Genomic DNA, 21,903 nt, shown 5'->3' on the forward strand with positions numbered 1-21,903 from the left:
TCCAAGCTGCTTACCATTAACAATGTAACACATCGCAGTTCACTGCTTTTCAACGGTTCCTCCACTGCTCCTTACTTGATTTTTACTGAGATATTTTGCACTTCTGTTTAACAACCTGACTTTGCAGGTTCCCCCATGACCAACTCCAATCTCCTTTCATTTTCCACATACTTTCTCAAAGGATATTGCAGCACAGCTTTTTAATCGTGATGTGAACTGGTTTTGTTTGTTTGTTTGATCTCTAAAATAAATAACTTCCACTGAGCTTATATACCACCTTTTAACCAGATTTTTACTTCTTTGTAAGTTTACAAGAGTATATTTTTTGGAAAATATCCAAATCCGTCCCATTGAAGCCATAGTCACAGAGCTGTACAACATAGAAACAAACCCTTCAGTCCACTTTTGCCCATTTGTATTAATCCCACTTGTCACTATTAAAATAAAATCTGGCCAAAACAAAGCACAAATTGACAGATGCTAATCTTCTGCATTTACACAATCTCAGAGCACCAGAACAGGAGGGGTTGCTGACTTTCACACTTTCTCCAATGTAAAACATGGGTGAGCAGGTTCGGTGATTTTATCCAGCAACCTTGCTCTCCATGGCAACTTCATCATTTATATAATTCCAGATAATTTAAGACTGGGTAAAATCTTTGGAAACCATTCACAGTAGTCAAGAAAATCCAGAGCAGAAAGCCTTGAACTACATCTTTAATGTGACCTTACTGAAAGATTAGAACTCTATCCTGATTCTCCTTGTATCATTTGCTCACTCACCTCTCTGTTCTTCATCGGTACCAGCAAGCAGTGCATAGAAAATATGATAATTCCTCTCTCCAGGGTTCTGTCTGACTACACGGTTCTATACAACAGTAAAATAAATATACTTATTTTCAGTATCTCACCAAATGATCAAGTCAATGATTAATATTTTCTCTGCACAAAAATCATAGGTAAAAGTTAGGAACTTCAATCATAAAATGTTCTTACCTTTTCTAATAAATCTTTGTTTCAAAAATTCAGTCAAGAGAAACAACTTCAAAAGCAGCTTATATGCAAGAAAAATATGTTTTGTAGAAACTAATGTGCAATATCAGATTTATTGGATTAAAAATAATGCTATTTTGTGCCACTTTACAATCAGTGGGGCCACATTTGATTTAAATACATTTTTACTGAATTTGACTGTTAAAGAAGTATTTCCTAGATATGTGATTATGCTGTTCCATCTACTACAGCGTCATTCAAAATTCAATTGAAAAATGCACACACTCCCGCAGTCACTTCTCTGATCAAATTTATAGAGATTGCTTGCACCTTCCAAGAATTGAACCAGGAACCTCCTGACCTAACTCATACCTTCATTTTTGAGACAATGTGTGGTAGATGGTGTGCTTCCATGGTGACCATGTTGGTTGCTTCTAGAATAACTAAGATTTAATGTTAATATCCCTGCTCAGGATTTCATCCTGCTTCATCTTTTGCCCTTCTGAATGCCTGATCAGCAACCCCATCGCTAACTTCCAGATCTCCAGGTATCCTCACAGGTCTGAGAAGCTGAAAGGACACTGCTCTGTCTATCTCCGTTCCCTGCCCCACAAACTGTCCGATGCCCAAACTTCCAAGATCTCAGCCGACTCTGATCTGTTTTTCAAATGGAAGCACTGCCCACCAACATCCACATGACTCTCTGGATTCAGCCTCAGTTCCACAAGTTCCCTTCTTCTTTCACTCTGAAGTACAGGAGAGAAAGAGCGTAACACCACTTCAGCAGGGCAGGCCAGGGTCTGTAGTAACAGGCTCATGAGTACTACAAAACTAACAGAAAGTACATCTTGTACAGCACACTACAATTTTGCAAGGATTTATTTTCCAGGAGTTTGAAACAAAGTAATCAATCATTTGACTCAATAAGGACCAACGCTAGGATGTTTTTCCGGGAGTGCACCATATGGTTAGACATAACAAAGGATACAGTCTATAATTCTGCCTCCCTGAATGTTGCCCTTCTGACAGAAGTTCAGCTGGATGAATTTCCCGAATCGGCTTGAGTTGTTGTTGTAGACAGTCTTTGCATTACCAAATGCTTCCATGATGGGGCTATTGACAGAAGATATAGGTTAGAATTCAGTTTAGAAGTTGATATGTTTCATGCAAAGTGATAGAGATTGATTGCTTTATATTATATTGTTACTCTTTAAGAGCAAGGCAAACATTATAAAAATACATATTGGAATGTAGTTATTGCCAGAGTACATGCACGTACACAGAACATGCCAGAGGGTCTATAACAATTGATTACACATTGAGGGCTTATTGCTTACTAGAATTACCATGAGAATTCTGAATGTGATCATCCATTAGGATAATTGGTAATTGACTTATTGTCACATTTACCAATATACGTACATGCCATCGAGACAGATCACTCCATACACAAATACATAGAGCTACTGAAAGGAAAAACAGAATGCAGAACACCCCATTGCAGTTACAGAGAATGTCAAAGGCAGAGAAACAAAACGACCAGGCAGCCAGGGAGGTCAAGAGCTCATCAGGCTATGATGGAAATTAAGCAACAGCCACACTGGCTTACAATGAATAAAGAATCTGCAAAATTAAAGCCTGTAATATAGATGGCATGTTTCACAATGATAGAAGAATTGCAGGCCTCTGGTTTTGTAGGTGTGCAGCTAAATCCCGGACCTACCATGTGAAGCTTCAGATTCATCAATCAAGAGGTTTCAACCCTGTCCTACAATGACTAATTAGCTCTCACAGACAGTGCAGCTCTGTCACAGGCCGCATACAGTTGGAATATATTTATTAAGACTAGATCCAGATGAATTTGCAGCTTCAATCCTAGTAAACAAAGTGATACCAATGAAATCTCTGATTCTGGGAATCTCTGCTTGTGGATGAATGAAGAGTCTTACCAGCATAGTGGTTTCCAGGGAGGAAGAAGCTTAATGTTATACACACTAATATTTAGAACAAAATATGCTTGCAGTTTAAGAATTTCAGGATATCAATCAAATGTGATTTGTCATTTGCTCAAGCACATTTTTACCTGCTTTCCAAAATAGCTTGCTCAACGTGGGAGATCTTATCCTTCGCTGTTGCTTCAAGAGAATGTTGGCTCATTGCTGATAAATATTTCAGGATAAGTTTCGTGCTTTCTGTTTTTCCAGCACCACTTTCTCCACTGAAAAACAAACAACACACAAAACTTAGAACATTAAAATAGATTTTCTCCCAAACTCACCCACTGAATCCATTACTCGTACTTTCATTGTGTCTGCATTCTGACTCCAAAGTTCTTTTTTGCATTAATAGTACCTGGGTTAAAATGCCTTTGGCTGCCTCTGTTCTCTGAGAAATGCTATTCCATGATCGCTGAGGAATAACTTCTATTCTCACCGTTCAAATTCTTTATAAATTCCTCTGCAGCTTCCAAAAGTTACTCACTGCTCAAATCCTGATTCTAGTTCCCAATCACTAGTTATAACCTCATTCTCATACAGCCTACTGAATTACAAAGCTTGAAGCTGCCCGAAATCCTACTGACTGGAATCCTCCCCGTAAACCCATTGACTATCATTACTTTTGACTGTTACAATACCTTCTTGGCAAACGTTCCATCGTCTACCTACCCACATTCTAATCATCAGCAAGTATTAAATTCCCAGATTCCATCCCTAAATTCAACTCCCTTCTCTCTTCCCTAACTCCCACACACTTCTTTGGGCATTCATTAAAATTTAGCCCCTGAATTAATCTTTTGCTCACCCATGCCAACTCCTCAGAGCCTTAGCGTGAAACTGTACAATAACGCTTCTACAAAGTGCCTTGTGCTGAGTGATTACATTAAAGGTATATGAATATATACAAGTTGTTGTTTCTCCATCTCCCTATTCTTGTAAAAATGATTTTCCTTGACCACGCCTCTTTTAAGGTTGGTCTGTTCCCCCTCTTGTAGCATCCTTTTGTAGAACAGTTCATAACCATAACCTGTGGTGGGTCAGTATGTGAGGAGTGGGGGCCCTGACAGGGCTAGAATTGAAATGTAGTCTGGGATAGCTGCTTGAGAGTGAAACAGCGGACTGGCATGGAACAATTAGCTGGAGTCAGCCCCTTTTTCAGAATGGAAATACCTCTGGAACCATAAACTTCTTTGGCATTCCAGATCGCAACCCACACTGGGCCATTGGATGGTAATTGGTTCATTGCTAAAACTTGTTATGAGATATATTGAAAAGTTTTTGCTTTGCATGCTGTGCAGTCAAATTATGCCTTAAATACAACCAGTGGCCACAGGAGTGGAATCTAGTGTGGTCTTCTGCTGCTGCTGTAGCCCATCCACTTCAAGGTTTGACAGGTTGTGCATTCAGAGATGCTCTTCAGCACATCACTGTTGTAACGTGTGATTATTTGAGCTTCTGTTGCCTTCCTGTCAGCATAACCAAGTTTGACCATTCTCCTCTGACCCACCTAACTGCTGCTCACTAGATGTTTTTTGTGTGAAAATTCCAAGACATCAGCAGTTTCTGAGAGAGTCAAAGTCACTTGGATCACATTTCTTCCCCATTCTGATGCTTGGCCTGAACAACAACTGAACCTCTTGATCATGTCTGCATGCTCTTATGCATTAAGTTGCTATGATTGACTAAATAGATATTTACACTACCACGTAGATGTACAGGTGTACCTAATAAAGTGGTCACCATGCACAACAGGCAGCAGAAAGAAAAGGTACAGAACACCAGAAACTGCAATGTACTGCTGCCACAAAACAAAATTCACCACATATGACAGTGAAATTAAGCCTGATCTGCATTCTCTCTTCTCCCTCCCATTGCACAGAAATACAAAAGCCCGAAAGCACATACCACCAGGCTCATGGACAGCTCCTATCTCATTGTTATAAAACTATTGAGTAGTCCTCCAGTCTACAAGGACACCACTGGTTTCTTGACCTCACCTTCTACATCATTATGTGATTGCACCCTATTGTCTGCCTACACTAAACTTTCCATGTAATCTGTAACGCCATATCTTGCATTCAGCCATTGCTTTTCTTTTGTATGACGTCAAAACACTGTTGGAATGAAATTATTCTTTAGTTTATTTTTATTTTATTTAGAGATTTTGCATGGAGTAGGCCCTTCTAGGCCCAGTTACCTCCGACAACCCCAATTTAACCCTAAACTAATCACAGGCCAATTTACAATGACCTATCCAATGTGTCTTTGGACTGTGGAGGAAACTGAAGCACCTGGAGGAACTCCACACATCCCACGTATTGCAATACAAAGCTTTTCCATAATTCACTAAACCAATATCACTGTGCAGAGAAAGTACAGTGAGGGTAGACAATTAAACTGCAAGGGCTACAATGAGGTAGACTGAGAGAACAAGTTCATTTTTAGTGTACAAGAGGCTCATTCCATTGCCTGATAACACTGGGATAGAAGTTGTCCTTGAGGTCTGGCGGTATGTGCTCTTAAATGTTTATATCTTCTACCTTGTGAGAGAGGGAAGAGAAAGTGTCTAGGATAGGAGGGATCCCTGATGATGTTGGTTACTTTATCAAGGCTGCAGAAAGTGAAATCAGAATCGGTCGAGGGGAGCCTGGCTTGTGATGGACTGTATTGTGTTCACAACTCTTTGCAATTTCCTTTGGCCTTGAGAATGGCAGCTGCCATGATATATCTGGATAGGATGTTTTCTATATTGTCTCTGTAAAAGAGCCCTCAGAAATATGCCAAACTTTCTTAGCCTTCTGAGGAGGCAGAACTGGTGTCCTTTCTTGGCCATGACTTCTACATAGCTAGACCAGGACTAATTACTCCTGATCCCCATGGAAGGATGAAAATCAAACTGGAATTTGCAATAGTCTCACTGAAGGCTCTTCAACCTGAAATATTAACTCTGCTTATCCTTCCACAGACCCTGCCTGCCCTGCTGAGAGCTTCCAGCATCTTCTATCTCGTTTTTGTTCTTTACAGACTTTAACACTTCATTGCATGAGCCTGCAAATTGCTGAGTAATACAGGAGACAAATACCAGTGGAATCCCAGCACATAGGCTTTTTGTTTCACTTCAAAAATCAATTTTATTTATAAAACTACACAAAAAAATGTATAATTTTAAAGCTGCATGTTGTTCTTTACATTGATATTATCATCCATTCTCAACAAGCACAATATGTTATCAATTCTACACGTTTGAGGTGTATGTCATGGGTGAGGGCTCGTTGAACAATACTGTTTGTGGGGCTGTTACACAGGGCCCATCATTCAGCATCCTGTGCCAGTGTTACCTGGGACTGCAGTCCTTCTCCACTGAACCTTTGCACTGGTTGCACCGAACTTAGTGCGCACATCTGTAACTTGGAAGGTGCCATGGAGCAGCATTCCTCCATTGTGCGAGGCAGACCAAAATATGTTCTTCACTGTTAATGATCTTCCAGCAACAGTTGATGTTCATCTTAGTAATAAAGTAGGTAGCATTCCAGACAGTATAGAGCAGAGGTTCCCAACAGTTATGCCATGGAGCAATACCACTAAGCAAGGGGTCCGAGGACCCCAGGTTGGGAACCCCTGGTACAGAGAGTTATGTAAAATTAGAGAGATTTTGATCAGATGAGTATGTGAGCTGGGGATTGGCAAGTGAAATGACCTGAAAGAGGTACACAAGATTATGATCTGATACAGGGTGAAAGCTTAGTCTTTTAAAGCTCGGGGGGGGGGGGGGGGGTACCAAAAACACAAAGACACAGATTTAAAATTTGAGGCTAGAAATTTGAAAGGGACATTTAGGGCAGTTTCTTCACACAAAAGCTGGTGCATGTTGGAAATGAGATGCCAAAAATGGTGGTTGAGGTGGTCACATTAGCAGCATTTAAATACATGGATAGGAGAGACTTAGAGGGCTCTGGGTTAAACATGGGTAGATGGGACTAGCTCACTGGGCTACATAGTTGGCACATGGATAAGTCATGCCAAAGGGCATGTTCCATAGTGCATTTCTATGACCTTGGGAATAGCTTAAGGAACACAGAGTCCTCAATTACTTAGCTGCTCAGGAGAAATCTCAATAAAGACCCTTGCACCTTCTTCCAGACCTTATTTGCAAATGAACAGTCCATCCTCATCACAGCCATCTCAAAAGGTAGCGTGCCTTGGGAGTGAGTGTCTTCTGATTGGCAGGACCTGGCAAGGAGGGTCTCCACTTACTGACAGGTCTGAGAGGTTTTTGGGAAGTTCTGGTAATGAGATATTCTGCCTTGACACTCCTCAGGATTCACAGTGTCTTTCTTCTGCAGGGCTGACAAGATACTCTGAGCTGACCATTGATCAATGGATGCAAGGTCAAGGGTGTTTCTCTGAAGGAACTTTTCCCATGAAAGGCAGGTAGTGCTCAAGGTTCAGTGAAAAATCAGGTCTGTCTGTCTATAGGTAGAGCCTCAGTATGTGGTGACATGGTGTTTGTTACTTTGATTTTAAATCACAGCTTGTTGTAACCATACAATAAGGGGACCAACAGTATGAGGGCAATTTTAGATATACTTCATCCCTCCCCCCTCCATTCTCTGGGTATTTGTTCATTATGGCTGATCAGATGTGCTCCATCCTGCATCTCCAAATGAAATGGAGACAGTTTGGGTGACCGTTGTGCAGATCTGAAGAGTATGGGCAGAGTTTTACAGGATTGCCCATCCACAGTCCCGATGTTAGATGCAGTTTGTGTAACTGCTCCAGTCAACTTTTGCTGCACACAAGTTTGTCCAACCTTTCCTTAGAGCTAATACACAACCACCAAGGTGACATACCAGTGAACATCTTTCTGCACCCTCATCCTCCCTAGACTGGCAGTGAAGAAAGTGGAAGATCAGTCAGGCCATTGCATGCTCTTGTGGATGACTGGCTGACAAAACTTTTCTGCTCCTACCTGGTTTTATCATGTGTGACATGGGGAGATGGAAATCCCCAGCCACAGTGAATTCTAGCCAAATTCATTAGTTTGATCAGCATCATTCCACTATCCCTAGACCTTCACATCCCTGTTACACTGTCTGCCTTTCTCCATTAAAAAGAAATTCAGGATTCTGAAATACAATTATTTTCTGGGCTATTATCCACTTCTTTGTAAATTAAATGAAATATCAGTAAGTATTTCATGCAAGCTTCCAGCACACAAGTACTAAAAGCATTGGAGGATGGTAAATCTCAAATGACATTTTGAGTATCATGTGCATTCCTGTTGCTACTGTTACGAAGGATGAACAACTCTGATGGGCAGAAGGGTACAGAGTTGCCCATGTTCCCCCTCCCCGGGAGAATCACAAACTGTTACTGTTACCACGCTACTCATGAGAGAGAGACACAGATTAGAGGAAAACAAACTGGAACATCTGCTGTTGATAAGAGGGAGGAGAGGAGCCATTGATTTACTGTTATGTCTTTTGGAGAGGGCTGTTTACTTGGTACTATTCTGTTCATTAAAATTCCTCAGTGGACAGCCAGTGGGGGCTGGTTTGATGGGCTAAGCCATTCAAAACTGATTGACACCTGAGACCCCGTGAGTGGGGATAAAAGTGAGGTCTGGGGAGACACCCCTCAGACACACCAGGAGACACACTAGTGAGCACTGTTTAAGTGTTGGAACCCACGAGAAGGGGTGGGGCATCGGAGACCGAACGAAGGATTGGTCAGTTTAACTCAGTGTTTATAGCGAGGCTGGTGGGGGCTTGTGTGTGTGTCCACCCTTGCCTGGGTGACGAGTCCACCATAGAAGAATGGTCTAGCTAAAGGACAGAGGGGTCATATCTGAATGACCACAACAACACATCGACGGATCAAGATCGTAAAGGAAGGTTTGAATGACTGTAGCTGTCACTGTTTGCTCGCCCTCTCTCTCTCTCTCTCTCTCTCTCTCTCTCTCCTTCCAACGGTTACAACAAAAGAATCAACAACTACCTCAGCCTACATGAACTGAACTGAACTTTATACTTTCCCATGATAATTCATTATCCCCTAGACCACGATAGAGCTTGTTTATTATTGATTATTATTATACCCACACTTTTAGGTTTAGTATTGCTAACGTGTATTATCTGTATATTTGCATTGTTGATATTGATTTGTATATTTTACTAATAAACACTGTTTTGAAAATAGTACCAGACTCCAACGGATACTTCTATCTTTGCTGGTAAGACACCCAGTTACGGGGTACGTAACACTACATTCTAGGAAGATGTAGAGGCTTTTGAGAGGGTGCAGACGGACATTCACTGGGACGCTGCTTTGATTTTTATGTATTAGCTACAAGGAGAAACTTTTTTCTCTGGGCTGTCAGAGCCAGGGGAGACCTGAAAGTAGTATTTAAAATTATGAGGGGGATAGATAGGTGTAAGTAGTCAGAGCCTTTCTCCCCCAGGGTGAAAACAACAAATTCTAGAGGACATACCAGAAGTTAAAGGGGGAAAATCGAGGAGATTTGCAAGACCTACAGATTGGTAGGTGCTTGGAATTTGTTGCCAGTGAGGGTTGTAGATATAGATGCAGTAATAATTTAAGGCACATTTAGACAGATACGTAAACAGGCAGGAATAGAGGAATATGGACAGTGTACAGGCAGATGGAATTCATTAGACTGGCATCATGGTCAGGATAAACATGGAGGACTGCAGAGGCTGTTCCTGTGCTGTATTGTTTTGCGTCAATGTCTACCATAGCACAACACAAGTGCCTTGCTGCCCTCTAGTGTGAAAGAAGCTGCATTAGCAATGATAACTGTAATAATCTGCAAACCTACATCGTATTCAGCAGCTCACTTCTGGCCTGAAAAGCACAAGTATTTGTAAAATGTTAGCTGGCCAGCAAATGACGGGAGGACTGGGACCACTGACTGCCAGCAGATGCCATTTCCCAATGGTAAGGCAACAAACAATCTGCTGGAAGAACTCAGCCTGTCAAGCAACATCCGTAGAGAAAAGGAATTGTCAACATTTCAGATCAAAACTCTGCATCAGGACCAATGGTGAGAGCCTGCTTCATGCAAGGGTTGTCCATTTTCACCTGGTGGTGAGTAATTTCAACCGCCAGCTCCAAAAGATGCAGACCGTAAAGTCTCTGACCGGAAAAGTCAACTTGGTTTCTATTTGCACAGATGCTGCCTGATTTACTGAGCTTTTTTTCAAGTTTTAAACTGATTCAAATGTGCTGTTTTGTTTTTAAAATTTGCTGCGCAGATTTGGCATATGCAAGCAGCAGAACAAATACAGGACAAAGGGCAAAGTTATGTCTTTAAATGAATGATATGCAAGCTGCTTTGGCAGGAATGCTATTGAACTACTTGATAACTGTTGAAGCTGTACACATCCAGCTGATTTTTTTATTTAAATGACAGCTGTATCAGTGAAAAGCAGTTGGGACAGCAGTGGAATTTGTCAATCTTTTATAGTACTGTACATTAAATGTCACAAATTCCTTAGAAATAGTATTTCAAAAGTAAAATGCTACCCTTGATCCTCAGTGTAATGGGTGGCTTTTTTCCACTGAACAGTAAGTTGTGTGATGATTTGTTTCGACACCAGGTGGAGCACCATACAATGCTCAGCAAGGGCAGGGGACTAGGAAATCAGGCATTCTTACATCAGGTTTGACCTTCAGTTTGCACTACAAGAGACAAGCTCTCTAGCTTGTTGGATTAGAAGGAAACACTATAATTGTAACTTTATATTTTATAACATTGAGAAAAAAAGTTCATTTCTGTCCAAGAATGTGTTAAATCCTACCGCTGGATTTGGTTGATATTACAATAAGTTAGAGATAATGAACTTGGTGTAAATTGTGAAACCAAGTACACTAACTACAGCAGCTTCTTAACTACATACAGAAACAATCACAAAAGCAATCAGTTTTGCTGTGAAAGCCTCTGGTTCATTAATGTTCTACAGGAAAGAGAACCTGCCACCTGGAGCTGATCTGACCTCTCTGTGACCTTGGTTCCACACCATTTGGTCAAGTCTTAATGACTTCAGATTAATAAAGTATCAGCTTTAACAACTACCTTGTAATTTTGACCAAAAATGAAGGGAAAGTTCGAAGTAAATTTATTATCAAAGTACATATACAGTACACCACCATATAGAACCCTGAGATTCATTTTCTTGCAGCAGCGTCTCTACTTTCTGCGAAGGCTGAGGAAAGTCCATCTCCCCGCCCACCCTCATCACATTCTACAGGGGTTGTATTGAGAGCATCCTGAGCAGCTGCATCACTGCCTGGTTCGGAAATTGCACCATCTCGGATCGCAAGACCCTGCAGCGGATAGTGAGGTCAGCTGAGAAGATCATCCGGGTCTCTCTTTCCACCATTACAGACATTTACACTACACGCTGTATCCGCAAAGGAAACAGCATTATGAAGGACCCCATGCACCCCTCATACAATCTCTTCTTCCTCCTGCCGTCTGGGAAAAGGCACCTAAGCATTCGGGCTCTCATGACCAGACTATGTAACAGTTTCTTCCCCCAAGCTATCTGACTCCTCAATACCCAGAGCCTGGACTGACACCAACTTACTGCCCTCACTGTGCCTATTGTCTTGTTTATTATTTATTGCAATGCCTGCACTGTTTTGTGCACTTTATGCAGTCCTGGACAGGTCTGTAGACTAGTGTAGTTTTTTTCTGTGTTGCTTTCACATAGTTCAGTGTAGTTTTTGTACTGTTCATGTAGCACCATGGTCCTGAAAAATGTTGCCCCATTTTTACTGTGTACTGTACCAGCAGTTATTGTCGAAATGACAATAAAAAGTGACTCAACTTGGCATACTCAATAACCATAATAGAATCAATGAACAACCGTGCCAACAGGATGAACAAACAGTGTGCAAAAGACAACAAACTGTAATTAAAAAAGGGAAAAAGGAAATTAAAAATAATAATAAACAAACAATAAATAGCGAGAACATGAGATGAAGAGTTGTTGAAAGTAAGTATATAGTTTGTGGGAACAGTTCGGTAATGGGACAAGTAAAGTTGAGTGAAGTTATCTCCTCTGGTTCAAGAGCCTGATGGTAATAACTGTTCCTCAACATGGTGATGAGTCCTGGGGCTCTGGTATCTTCTTGCTGCTGTTGCCATCAGGAAGAAGAGAGCATGACTGGGTGGTGGATGCTGGACGATGGATGCTGCTCTCCTGCGTAAAAGCTCCATGTCGATGTGCTCAGTTGGTGGGAGGGCTTTACCCATGATGCACTGAGTCTATTCACTACTTTCACTTATTTATGGATTTTTCATTCAAGGGTATTGGTGTTTCTATATGATGCAACCAGTCAATATACTCTCCACCATACATCTACAGAAGCTTGTCATGTTTTAGATTCGGCATGGCACCTTCACAAACATCTAAGGAAGTAGGGGCACTGCTGTACTTTCTTTGTAATTGTACTTGTGGTGGGCCCAAGGACAGGTCCTGTGAAATGATAACAGTGAGGAATTTAAAATTGCTGACCCTCTCCACCTCTGGATAGCCCAATAAGGACTGACTCCTGGACCTCTGGCATCCATCTCCTAAGTCAATAATCAGCTCCTTGGTCTTGCTGACATCGAGAGATTGTTGATGTGGTACCACTCAGCTAGACTTTCAATCACCACCTTTGATTTGGCCTATGACACTGCAAACAATTACGGGATTGGAGCTGTGCTTAGCACACAGTCATAAGTGTAAAGTGAGCAGAGCAGGGGGCTAAGCACTTAACCTTGTGGTGCACCTACGCTGATGGGGATCATGGAGGAGATATTGTTGCCAATCTGAACTGCCTGGTGACTGCAAGAGAGGAAATCGAAGATCCAATTGCATGAGGTATTGGGGCCAAAGTCTTGAAGCTTATTGATTCATTTTGAGGGGATGACGGTGTTGAATGCCGAGCAGTAGTAGAAAATAAGAGCATCCTGATGTACCAATCTTTGCTGTTCAGATGTTCCAGGGTTGAGTGAAGAGCTGATATGATGGCATCTGCTGTGTACCTGTTGTGAGGGTAGCCAAACTGGAGTGGATCCAAGTCACTTCTCAGGCAGCAGTAAATATGCTTCACCATCCTCTCAAAACACTTCGTCACTGTGCTACTGGATGATAGTCATTGAAGTGGTTACCACATTCTTCTTAAGCACTGGTATAACTGAGGCCTGCTCGAAGCAGGTAGGTACCTCAGAATGTAAAGCAAGAGGTTAAAGATCTCAGTGAACATCAGATAACCAGCATAGATCTTTAGCTCTTGGCCAGTTACCCCACCTGCACCGGATGCTTTCTGTGAGTTCACCCTACTCTCATGTCAGCCTCAGAGACTATTACGAGATCATTGGGGGCTGTGGGAGCTTGTGATGTTTTGATGGTCAAAGCAAGCATAGAAGGCATTGAGCTTATCTGGAGGTAAAGCCCTGTTGGTACCCATGTCACTTGACTATACTCTGTAAGAAGTGATAATATTCATAGCGGTCAAGCATCCTTCATTGATTGAAGTTTAGTTTGCTAACACTTTACCCGTGAGATGGCTTTCCAGATATCATATCTGGGCCTCTTGCAACTTTCTTGGTCACCAGACTCGAGTGCTTTCGATTTGGCCCTCAGCAGATTGTGGATCTCATGGTTCATCCAGGGCTTCTGGTTGGGGAAAACTCTGAATGAACTTGTAAGGACCTACTCATCCATGATTGCTTTATACAGTCCATGACAACAGCGGTGTATTCATTCAGATCCACAAATCAGTCCACTGAGCATAGCCACTCTTCTGCCACACCTGACCACCTCTTTGTTACCCTAATCTCTAGAGTCTTATTCTTTAGCCTCTGCCTGTGTAGTATGCAGGTAGGAGAATAGCTAAATGATCAGATGTCCTGAAATGCGGTGTGGGCAGGGAAAGGGAGGCATTCCTCATTAGTACAACAGTTGGGACCCCTGATGCTATACTAGACCACTGATAATTGGGCAAGGATTTCTTCAAACAAGCCTGACTGAAATTCCCAACTACAATATGAAATGCGTCGAGGTGGACTGTTTCCTGGGGTTTGTGAAAAGAATTTATATCTGATTTTCTTCAGCAGCAAACGTGCACTTCACCTTCTGATAGGTAACTGAATGGTCTCTGCTAATTACATTAACTCTCACATCATCACTTCTTCCTTCTTCATATCATTAGGACTTTGCTGCCACCCCTCACAATGGAACATTTTGTTTAAAATGGCTCCGGGTACTGATTTAGGCAAAGGACAACATGTGTTTAAGGGATGCTCATTGTTGTGAAAATTATTCCGTACACAGATTTGAACAAAATTGATTGTTTGTGGCATTTGATTTCATTTGCACTAAGGAATATAGGGGTCATCTATTAAAATGTTTTCCAAATAATCTTAACTGTAAAAAAATGTTCCAAATTTCCCAAATGACCTTCCTAGACTCAGTGAATCTTTCATTGCCCAAGGAACAAGAAAGGATAGGGAGGGGTTAAATTAACTTACCATCTTGACTATGGACCCTCAAGTTTTTAATTCCATCAACTAAAGAGAAGCCTTTAGGTCCTTGACCTAAAGGTCTATTAGGTATTTGTCTATCAAATATTTACACTATTTAAGGCAGATGTTCCCAACCTAGGGACCATGGTTAATGGTAGGGGCCCATGGCATAAAAAAGGTTGGGAACCCCTGAGTTAAGGTCTTTTGAGAGTCCAGGAGGGGAAATGACTACATGCTTTAACTAAGTAATAGCACAAGAGCTTCTTTGTATGTGGACAGACTGGGTTTCTGAATTGTGTACCACAACCCTGGTGGAAGATATGCAGAAACCAAGAGAAACAGAGTAGATGTGATTTTTCCATTAGATCCCGTGCCTCTTCCTCAAGTTCCACAAGAAAATTAGGAGAATCCTTACAGACATTCACTCCCACAGATTCTGTGGAGATTAATTTTACATTAAAGACATTTCTTTAACTATCCAGATTATGGATTTATATGGTTCTGTGGTAGTCCTAAAACAATTCACAGCAACGTAACTGTCCAGTTGAAATGAGATACAATTACTACGTTTCAGAGGCATTTAGACAGTGTAATAGGCAAGGCATGGAAGGATACAGCCCTAACTCCAGAAATTCTGGATTTAGTATAGAAGAGCAAAGAGATGTGATGGGCTGAAGATCCATTTCTATGCTATATAACTCTATGACTGAATGACTGATTGGATGGAACAAATACAGAAGCATTGCAGAAAATAACAGTGCCCCAACATTTTCTTTAACGAGACAGGGTTTCAAACAGGACCTTAAAGGTGGCTGAGGGGTGCAGGGCTTTTGGGTAATAACACACAGTTAAAAAAAACTTAGAAGGACATAGTACAAGGAGAAGATAGGAATGGTTATTACACAAGGTCAAGGATGCAAGGGTGCTTGGCTAGCAGCAGAAGAATTGATGGAGACTGGGAGATTAAAATCAGAATCAAATTTTATATCACTGTTGTGAATGTCAAGAATAGGCCATGGTAGTCTATGAGGGGCTGCTGAAGGAATGATAATTAAAAACTTTAAAAGAGCTAGCACATCCGGAATGAATTAAATTTCAACTTCAAAATCATATGCACTTTGTCAAAGTCTGTTCTTTGGCAATAGATTGAAATTTCAACAGTATGTTGTAGCTTTTAATAACATAACCCGTATCTGTAACATAAAATGCAATTATGTTGCAATAACTTTTATTATCTGATGGCACTTCCCCAACCATAGGCAGCCCACTTCAACTAAAGCTGGACACATCACCACTACAATTTGTAAGACTGGAATGTTGCTCAGTTGGCATTTCGAAAATGCTTCTGTTCCAAAGTAATTTACCTCATTCTTAACCTCATTCTTATCCCCTCATCTACCCCTCCCAAAGTCAGAATCATATCTTTTCTAACCACAAAAGAACTCTGCTGGATAAGTTAACCACTTTGTAGCATGCTTTTCTTGTGAAACCAGAGACTGTTTATTATACATCCAAAGCATTGAATCATACTTGCTTCACGACTTGCGATTGTTAACCCTGAACTTTGAACAGCCCAAAAGACTTAGCTTTTATACAATTTGCCTCCAGATTTACTTTTCTTTAACTTGGAACAGAAAGCTCAAATCTATTTCCCATACCGACTTCCTTTCTCTGCTTTGTTTCCACAATGCAGTAAGATTGCCAAAAATAAATAGCCATTTCACATCCTATTTCTAAAAATAATAAATCTTGTTAGGAATGTCTTGGCTTCCTTTGCTTCCAAGTCAGCTCCAAAATGCACTTAGGCAAGTGCTATTAACATGGAAGACAAAGCTACAAAAGACAACTTACAACTCAATGATTCAGGAACAACTTCTTTCCCTCTGCCATCTGATTTCTGAACACAACCTCACTACTTTTTTTTAATTTCCTATTTTTGCACTACTTATTTAACTATTTAATATACCCACATATATAGAAACAGACATATTTACTGTAATTCAGTATTTTTCCCTCATCATTATACTGCTGCTGCAAAGTTAACAAATTTCATGACATATGCCGGTGATAATAAATCTGATCCAGAACAGTTTCCAACTGCACCAAACATAATGAATTTCAGTTAAGTTTGCTATTCAACCGTATACATGCATACTGCCAAACATTCCTCTAGATCAAGGTGAACAACACAGCTCATAACTCACACACAACACAAATACTGCCCCAAATAAATAATAAATAATAGTCTATATTCCAGAATTGTTGGCACCAACCTGGCGGTGCGCTTTGATGCAGCAGCCACTACAGCTCTAACTAACGGTGCAATTGTTTGTCCTTTACAGCTTTCTTATGATTGCAAGACGTTGATGCATGTTAAGTACGCCAAGTACTGCAAGTTTACCTTACAAGTTGGATGGCAGATGAGATCTGCGCGTCATGTTGGCGCCTGCAACAGCCACCCAGGAGAGACGCCATCCGAAGTGGTGCGCGAGAAAAGTAAAAGCGTAACAAAGCACTGGTATTTGTGAGAGACTAAAGGTGAAATCCTTCAGGCAGCTCTCGTCTTTCAAACATTCCATTGCTAGCAAATAAACTAGATTACCTGAATCTGAGACTGACAGTAAGGACAACCATGTGCTTATTCTGATGAGAAATGGCTCTAGGATACCATCCCTGAAGCAGCCATCCAGATAGGTTCCATCTCTTTTCAGGTTGACAGAATGCCCCCAGTGTCAGGCAAGAACCACGGTGGAGGTGTATGTATCTAGGCTAATAAGAACTGGTGTGTGAACACTTTAGTAGTGATGATCCACTGTTCACCTATGGTAGAGCTCTAAATGGTGAAATGCACGGCCTTCTATTTACTGAGTAATTCACTACTATTATGATTGTGGCTGTATACATCCCCCGTGCTAATGCGAAGGCATCACCACCCCCCAACCCGGCCCATATTCTAACAGCATGTTGACTTCACTACTAGAGGTGAGAACACATCAGACCTGGTTTATAGCAACATCCTTGTTGCTGCTGGTCCCCACATCAGATTCTCTGACTACTTATCTGTTAAGCCAATCCTGCATATCGGACACTGCCTAAACAAGTCAAACCAGTTCAGAAGGAGATAAAGACCTGGCCAGAAGCAGCAACCTCAATGTGACAGGACTGTTTTGAAAACATGAACTGGAGGATGTTCGTGACAATCGCAATGAACATGTGAGATCTGTGACTGGCTACATAAAGAAAACACATCCACGCGAGGGCAAATCAGAAGCCATGGCTGACAGAGAGGGACGCTGCCTTCAGATCTGGGGCAGAGATAACACAGCTCTCGGGTCAGCAACTACTATGCTTTCCAGTACCATCAGGACGGCAAAATAGGATTATTCACAGAGAATTTACAGCCATTTCTGTTACACCAGGGAGATGGCAGGGCATTCAGTCCATAACAGACTAGAAGTCCACCCTAGTAGACAGTGCCAACTTACTTCCTGATGCGCTGAATCCCGTTTACGCATGGATTGATGCACGCAACGATGTGAGAGCAACAACCTTCTAGCTACAGCTGATTTGAGGAAGACCCTAGCTAGGGTCAACCCATGTAAAGCTGTACAGGGCCTGGTGACATACCTGGCTGGGTGCTGAGAAACTGTGGAGCCCAATTAACAGACATCTTCAGCATCTCTCTGGAACAGTCCACTATCCCCTCAGCCAGGATGCAGATTATCAACTTCAGCTCAGCATTTAGTACTATTATCGTCACCCTGAAGCTGATGGGTAAATTGTCCTCATTGGGTCTCAACACCTCTCTCTGTAACTGGATCCTGGACTTCTTGACAAAAGGACCACAGTCAGTCTGTGTTGGCAGCAATGTCTCTAGCTCCATTATGCAAAGCACAGGCATTCCCCAGGACTGTGTGCTCAACCCTGCTGTTCATGCTGTTAAGGCAAGACTTCAGTGCTAGGTCCAGATCAAACCGAATCAGCAATGACAACAGTGGTTGGCCTCATCAACAACATCAAGACAGTGGACAGAGAGCAGGTAAAGTGGCTCAACGCAGACAAGCCAAAGAGATTATGTAAACTTTAGGAAGGTGCAGGCAGACCACTGCTCGCTTCACATACAGGACTCCCCGCGGAGAGAGTTAGGAGCACCAAGTTTCTGGGAGTGCACTTAACGGACAATCTCAGCAGGTCCCTCAACGCCACTTCTTTAGTCGAGAAAGCACAGCAGCGTCTCCACTTCCTGCGGAGTCTGAGGCATGTGAACCGCCTCCCCCGCCATTTTAACCAATTTTTACAGGAGTATCACCGTGAGTGTCCCGACCAGCTGCATCATTATCTGGTACAGGAAATGCAAGATATCTGACTGCAAGTCTCTACAAAGGATTGCAAAGATCATCAAGAGGATTATCAGGGTCTCTCCTCCACCCACAAGAGGCATTTATCAGGAGCACCGCCTATGCAGGGCCATTAGCATTGTCAATGATCCCTCCCAAATGTCCAACAATTTCTTTAACCCCTCCTATCAGGTAGGAGGTACCGTAGCAATAGAACAGGAACTGTTAGAATGGGAAACTTCTTCCCCTAGGTCGCAAGACTACACAAGACTACTGAACTCCCTGCCTCCACCCAGGTCTCATCACGTAAGCAGCACCAGAAGTGTCATATTGTTTACTTTTTAAACTTGCATTTGTTAATTTGTGGTAATGTTACTTTGTGTGATGTATGGATTATATCCACCATGGTCCAGAGCAGTGTTGTTTCATTTGGTGGAATACACTGTAAAGTTGAATGACAATAACTCAACTTGAAAAGATTAATTCAGAAACAATAGAACAGAAAAAATGGAGGCATGAGAAGACCACTCAGCCCCACATCCCTGCTGTCTTGTGCTGTTCAATTAGGTCATTTCCCTCAACAAACTCCAATTCCCTTAAAATCCAAAAATCTTTTGATCACTGATTTGAATACACTGTAATTGAGCCTCTGCTGTCACTTCTGTAGAGAATTCCAAAATTCACCGCACCCTCTGGGACGCATGATCTCTTCTCATCTCTGTCCCAAATGGCCATCCCATTGCTACGAGATTGTAAACCTGGCTCTGGACAAGAGTCATGAAAGAGCCATCCCTTCATCTACCTCTGCAAACATTTTGCATGTTTCAGTGAAGTCATGCCTCAAGCAACAAACAGTCTGCTGGTGGAACTTGTTGGGTTGAACAGCACCTGTGAGGAAAGGAATTGTAAGTGTTTTAAATCAAAATCAGGGCTTTGACCCAAAATACTGATTTGCTGCTCCATATTCCAGAATCAGTAATCTCTCATGTCACCAGATCTCAAATCCCACTTCAATGAAAACTATATATTCTATTCAACTGTTTCACACACTTCCAGCTCCGTATTTGAGAAAAATACTTTTCTCAATAGTTATTATAAATAAATGCAAGGTCATGTTTTATTGCCAGTGACAGCTAACGACTACTGCCTGCAAGTATTACCATTACATCAGATGTAATGATCTCAGCTCCCTCAACAATGGCCCCAATTGGAATCTGTTAGCTCTTAAGGTCTAAGCTGGCAGAAGATCAGGACTCCTGAATGCTGGCTGAAGCCCCTCTCTCACACACATATGCAGACCTGGTCCCTGGCTACCTTTGTCCAGTCATGTCAATATATTCCATTGCCATCAAAAGAGCTTTCAGCATTTTCCAAACAGCTTGCTGTTGTTTCTCTCTCCTTCCCTAAGCAATAGGGTTACTTCTGCTGCTCCCCATGCTGCAGGAAAGGTCCTTGAATGCAGGCAAATGATCTCATCCACTGGTATAGGTAGGCATCAAAGTTGGCATGAATAAGGTGGGCTATGAGGGCTCTTTATTATGTTATATAATTGTATGAATTGCACACCCAATATAATCACACTGGGCAACTGTAGGTAGCTTAATGGGGAACCTTGGTGCTGGAAGGAGCTTCCTGGGCCAGGTGCTTCTCCTAACTCTGCTTCCTTTAAGATACTAGCCTACTCAGCCATCGTCACTGTGCATCCTTTCCAAGGAGAAAGGTGTTTGCAAGGTAAGAAGGTCATGTCATTATCACAGCTTTCTCAGGTGCTCAGATTGCTAATAAATCAGAAGGGCTCTGATCAGTAGACTGTGCACTCTTACAGCCAAGCACCTCCACGCTGAGACTGGAGTGGATATGGAAGGAAGGACAGTGATTGCAGAAATAAATGCTGGGACGATAATCTTGATATAACATTTAAAAAAATAAACATTTTAAAATCTCCTTCACTGACTTGATGTCTTTCAATACAGTCAATGCCATGTGGTATTGGAGAGTTCCAGGGATGTTAATATGTTAGTTGAAGGGGTCATTTGGTGCCACATTGACCCATGACAAGGCAGGATGCAGAGGTATCATGATCATTGTCTAATGACTCCTGCCTGCAGCACATGATTATGGGTCTTTGGCAAAAACTGAATCAGCCTTGATTAACCTGCCTGACACTAATTATTTAAGTTCATACATGGTTTAGCCAGTTTGGGAGAGGTAACAGAGGGACTCTAATAAACAGATAAACATAAACCAGCCAATAGCCAATGGACTAAAACTCAAGCAGAACTCCTTTTGAAAATTAAATACGCTATCAAATTGTTCCAAGTAATTGACTTTACATTGAGTCAGGGCCAACAATAATCATATTTTGATATAATTAAAATCCTCTCCCAGTGTTTATCATGTTTCTCTTCCTCTGACTTACTGTGGTGAACCACCCTGACTCTGGCAAGCAATTCTGTTGACAATTGCATCCAGTTCTTGTCACCCCTTTATAAAAATGATGTGGAGGCTTGGGGGGGGGGGGGGGATGCAGAAGAGGTTCACCTGTAATAGAGGGCATATGCTACAAAAATAGTTTGGACAAACTTGATTTGTTTTCCTTGGAGCTTCAGAGGCCAAGGGAAGACCTGATTGAAAATTATAAGATTATGGGAGGCATATGTAGAGGGCAGTATCTCTTTCCCAGGGTTAAAGTGCTTAATACTAGTGGGCATGCATGTATAGTGAGAGGGGCAAGTTCACAGGAGATGTGTGGAGCAGGTCTCTTTTGCACACAGTGCTGGGTGACTGGAATGTGCTAGCAGGTGGAGGCAGAAATGTTTCTTTAAATTTATTTATTTATTAAAATTTTAAGAGAATTACATAAAATGAATAGAATATTAGAATAGTGAAACATTAATATTGGCCCTCCCCCTCCCCTTAACCCTCCCCCCCTTAGACTCCTATCTGAAAAAAAAAGAAAGAAAAAAGATAGAAAGAAAGATTGCCTGGATATCGGAGGATCCTCACATGCTCCATGGAGTTCAAAATAACTTCAGTT

The 21,903-nt window shown here is 41.7% G+C and overlaps 1 protein-coding gene across 1 annotated transcript in view; it reads right to left on the bottom strand.

Annotated features, from left to right (window-relative positions):
- myo10 (myosin X) overlaps positions 1–21,903 on the bottom strand; it is a 264,144-nt gene that overhangs the window by 76,347 nt on the left and 165,894 nt on the right. The window contains exons 5-8 of the mRNA XM_073023868.1: positions 3,077–3,211; positions 1,982–2,106; positions 997–1,010; positions 784–868 (exon numbers count right to left, since the gene is read on the bottom strand). Coding sequence (XP_072879969.1) covers positions 784–868; positions 997–1,010; positions 1,982–2,106; positions 3,077–3,211 — 359 coding nt within the window. The remainder of the gene's footprint in view (positions 1–783; positions 869–996; positions 1,011–1,981; positions 2,107–3,076; positions 3,212–21,903) is intronic.

This window comes from Hemitrygon akajei, chromosome 20 (genome assembly GCF_048418815.1).
Source record: "Hemitrygon akajei chromosome 20, sHemAka1.3, whole genome shotgun sequence".
Taxonomy (NCBI): domain Eukaryota; kingdom Metazoa; phylum Chordata; class Chondrichthyes; order Myliobatiformes; family Dasyatidae; genus Hemitrygon; species Hemitrygon akajei.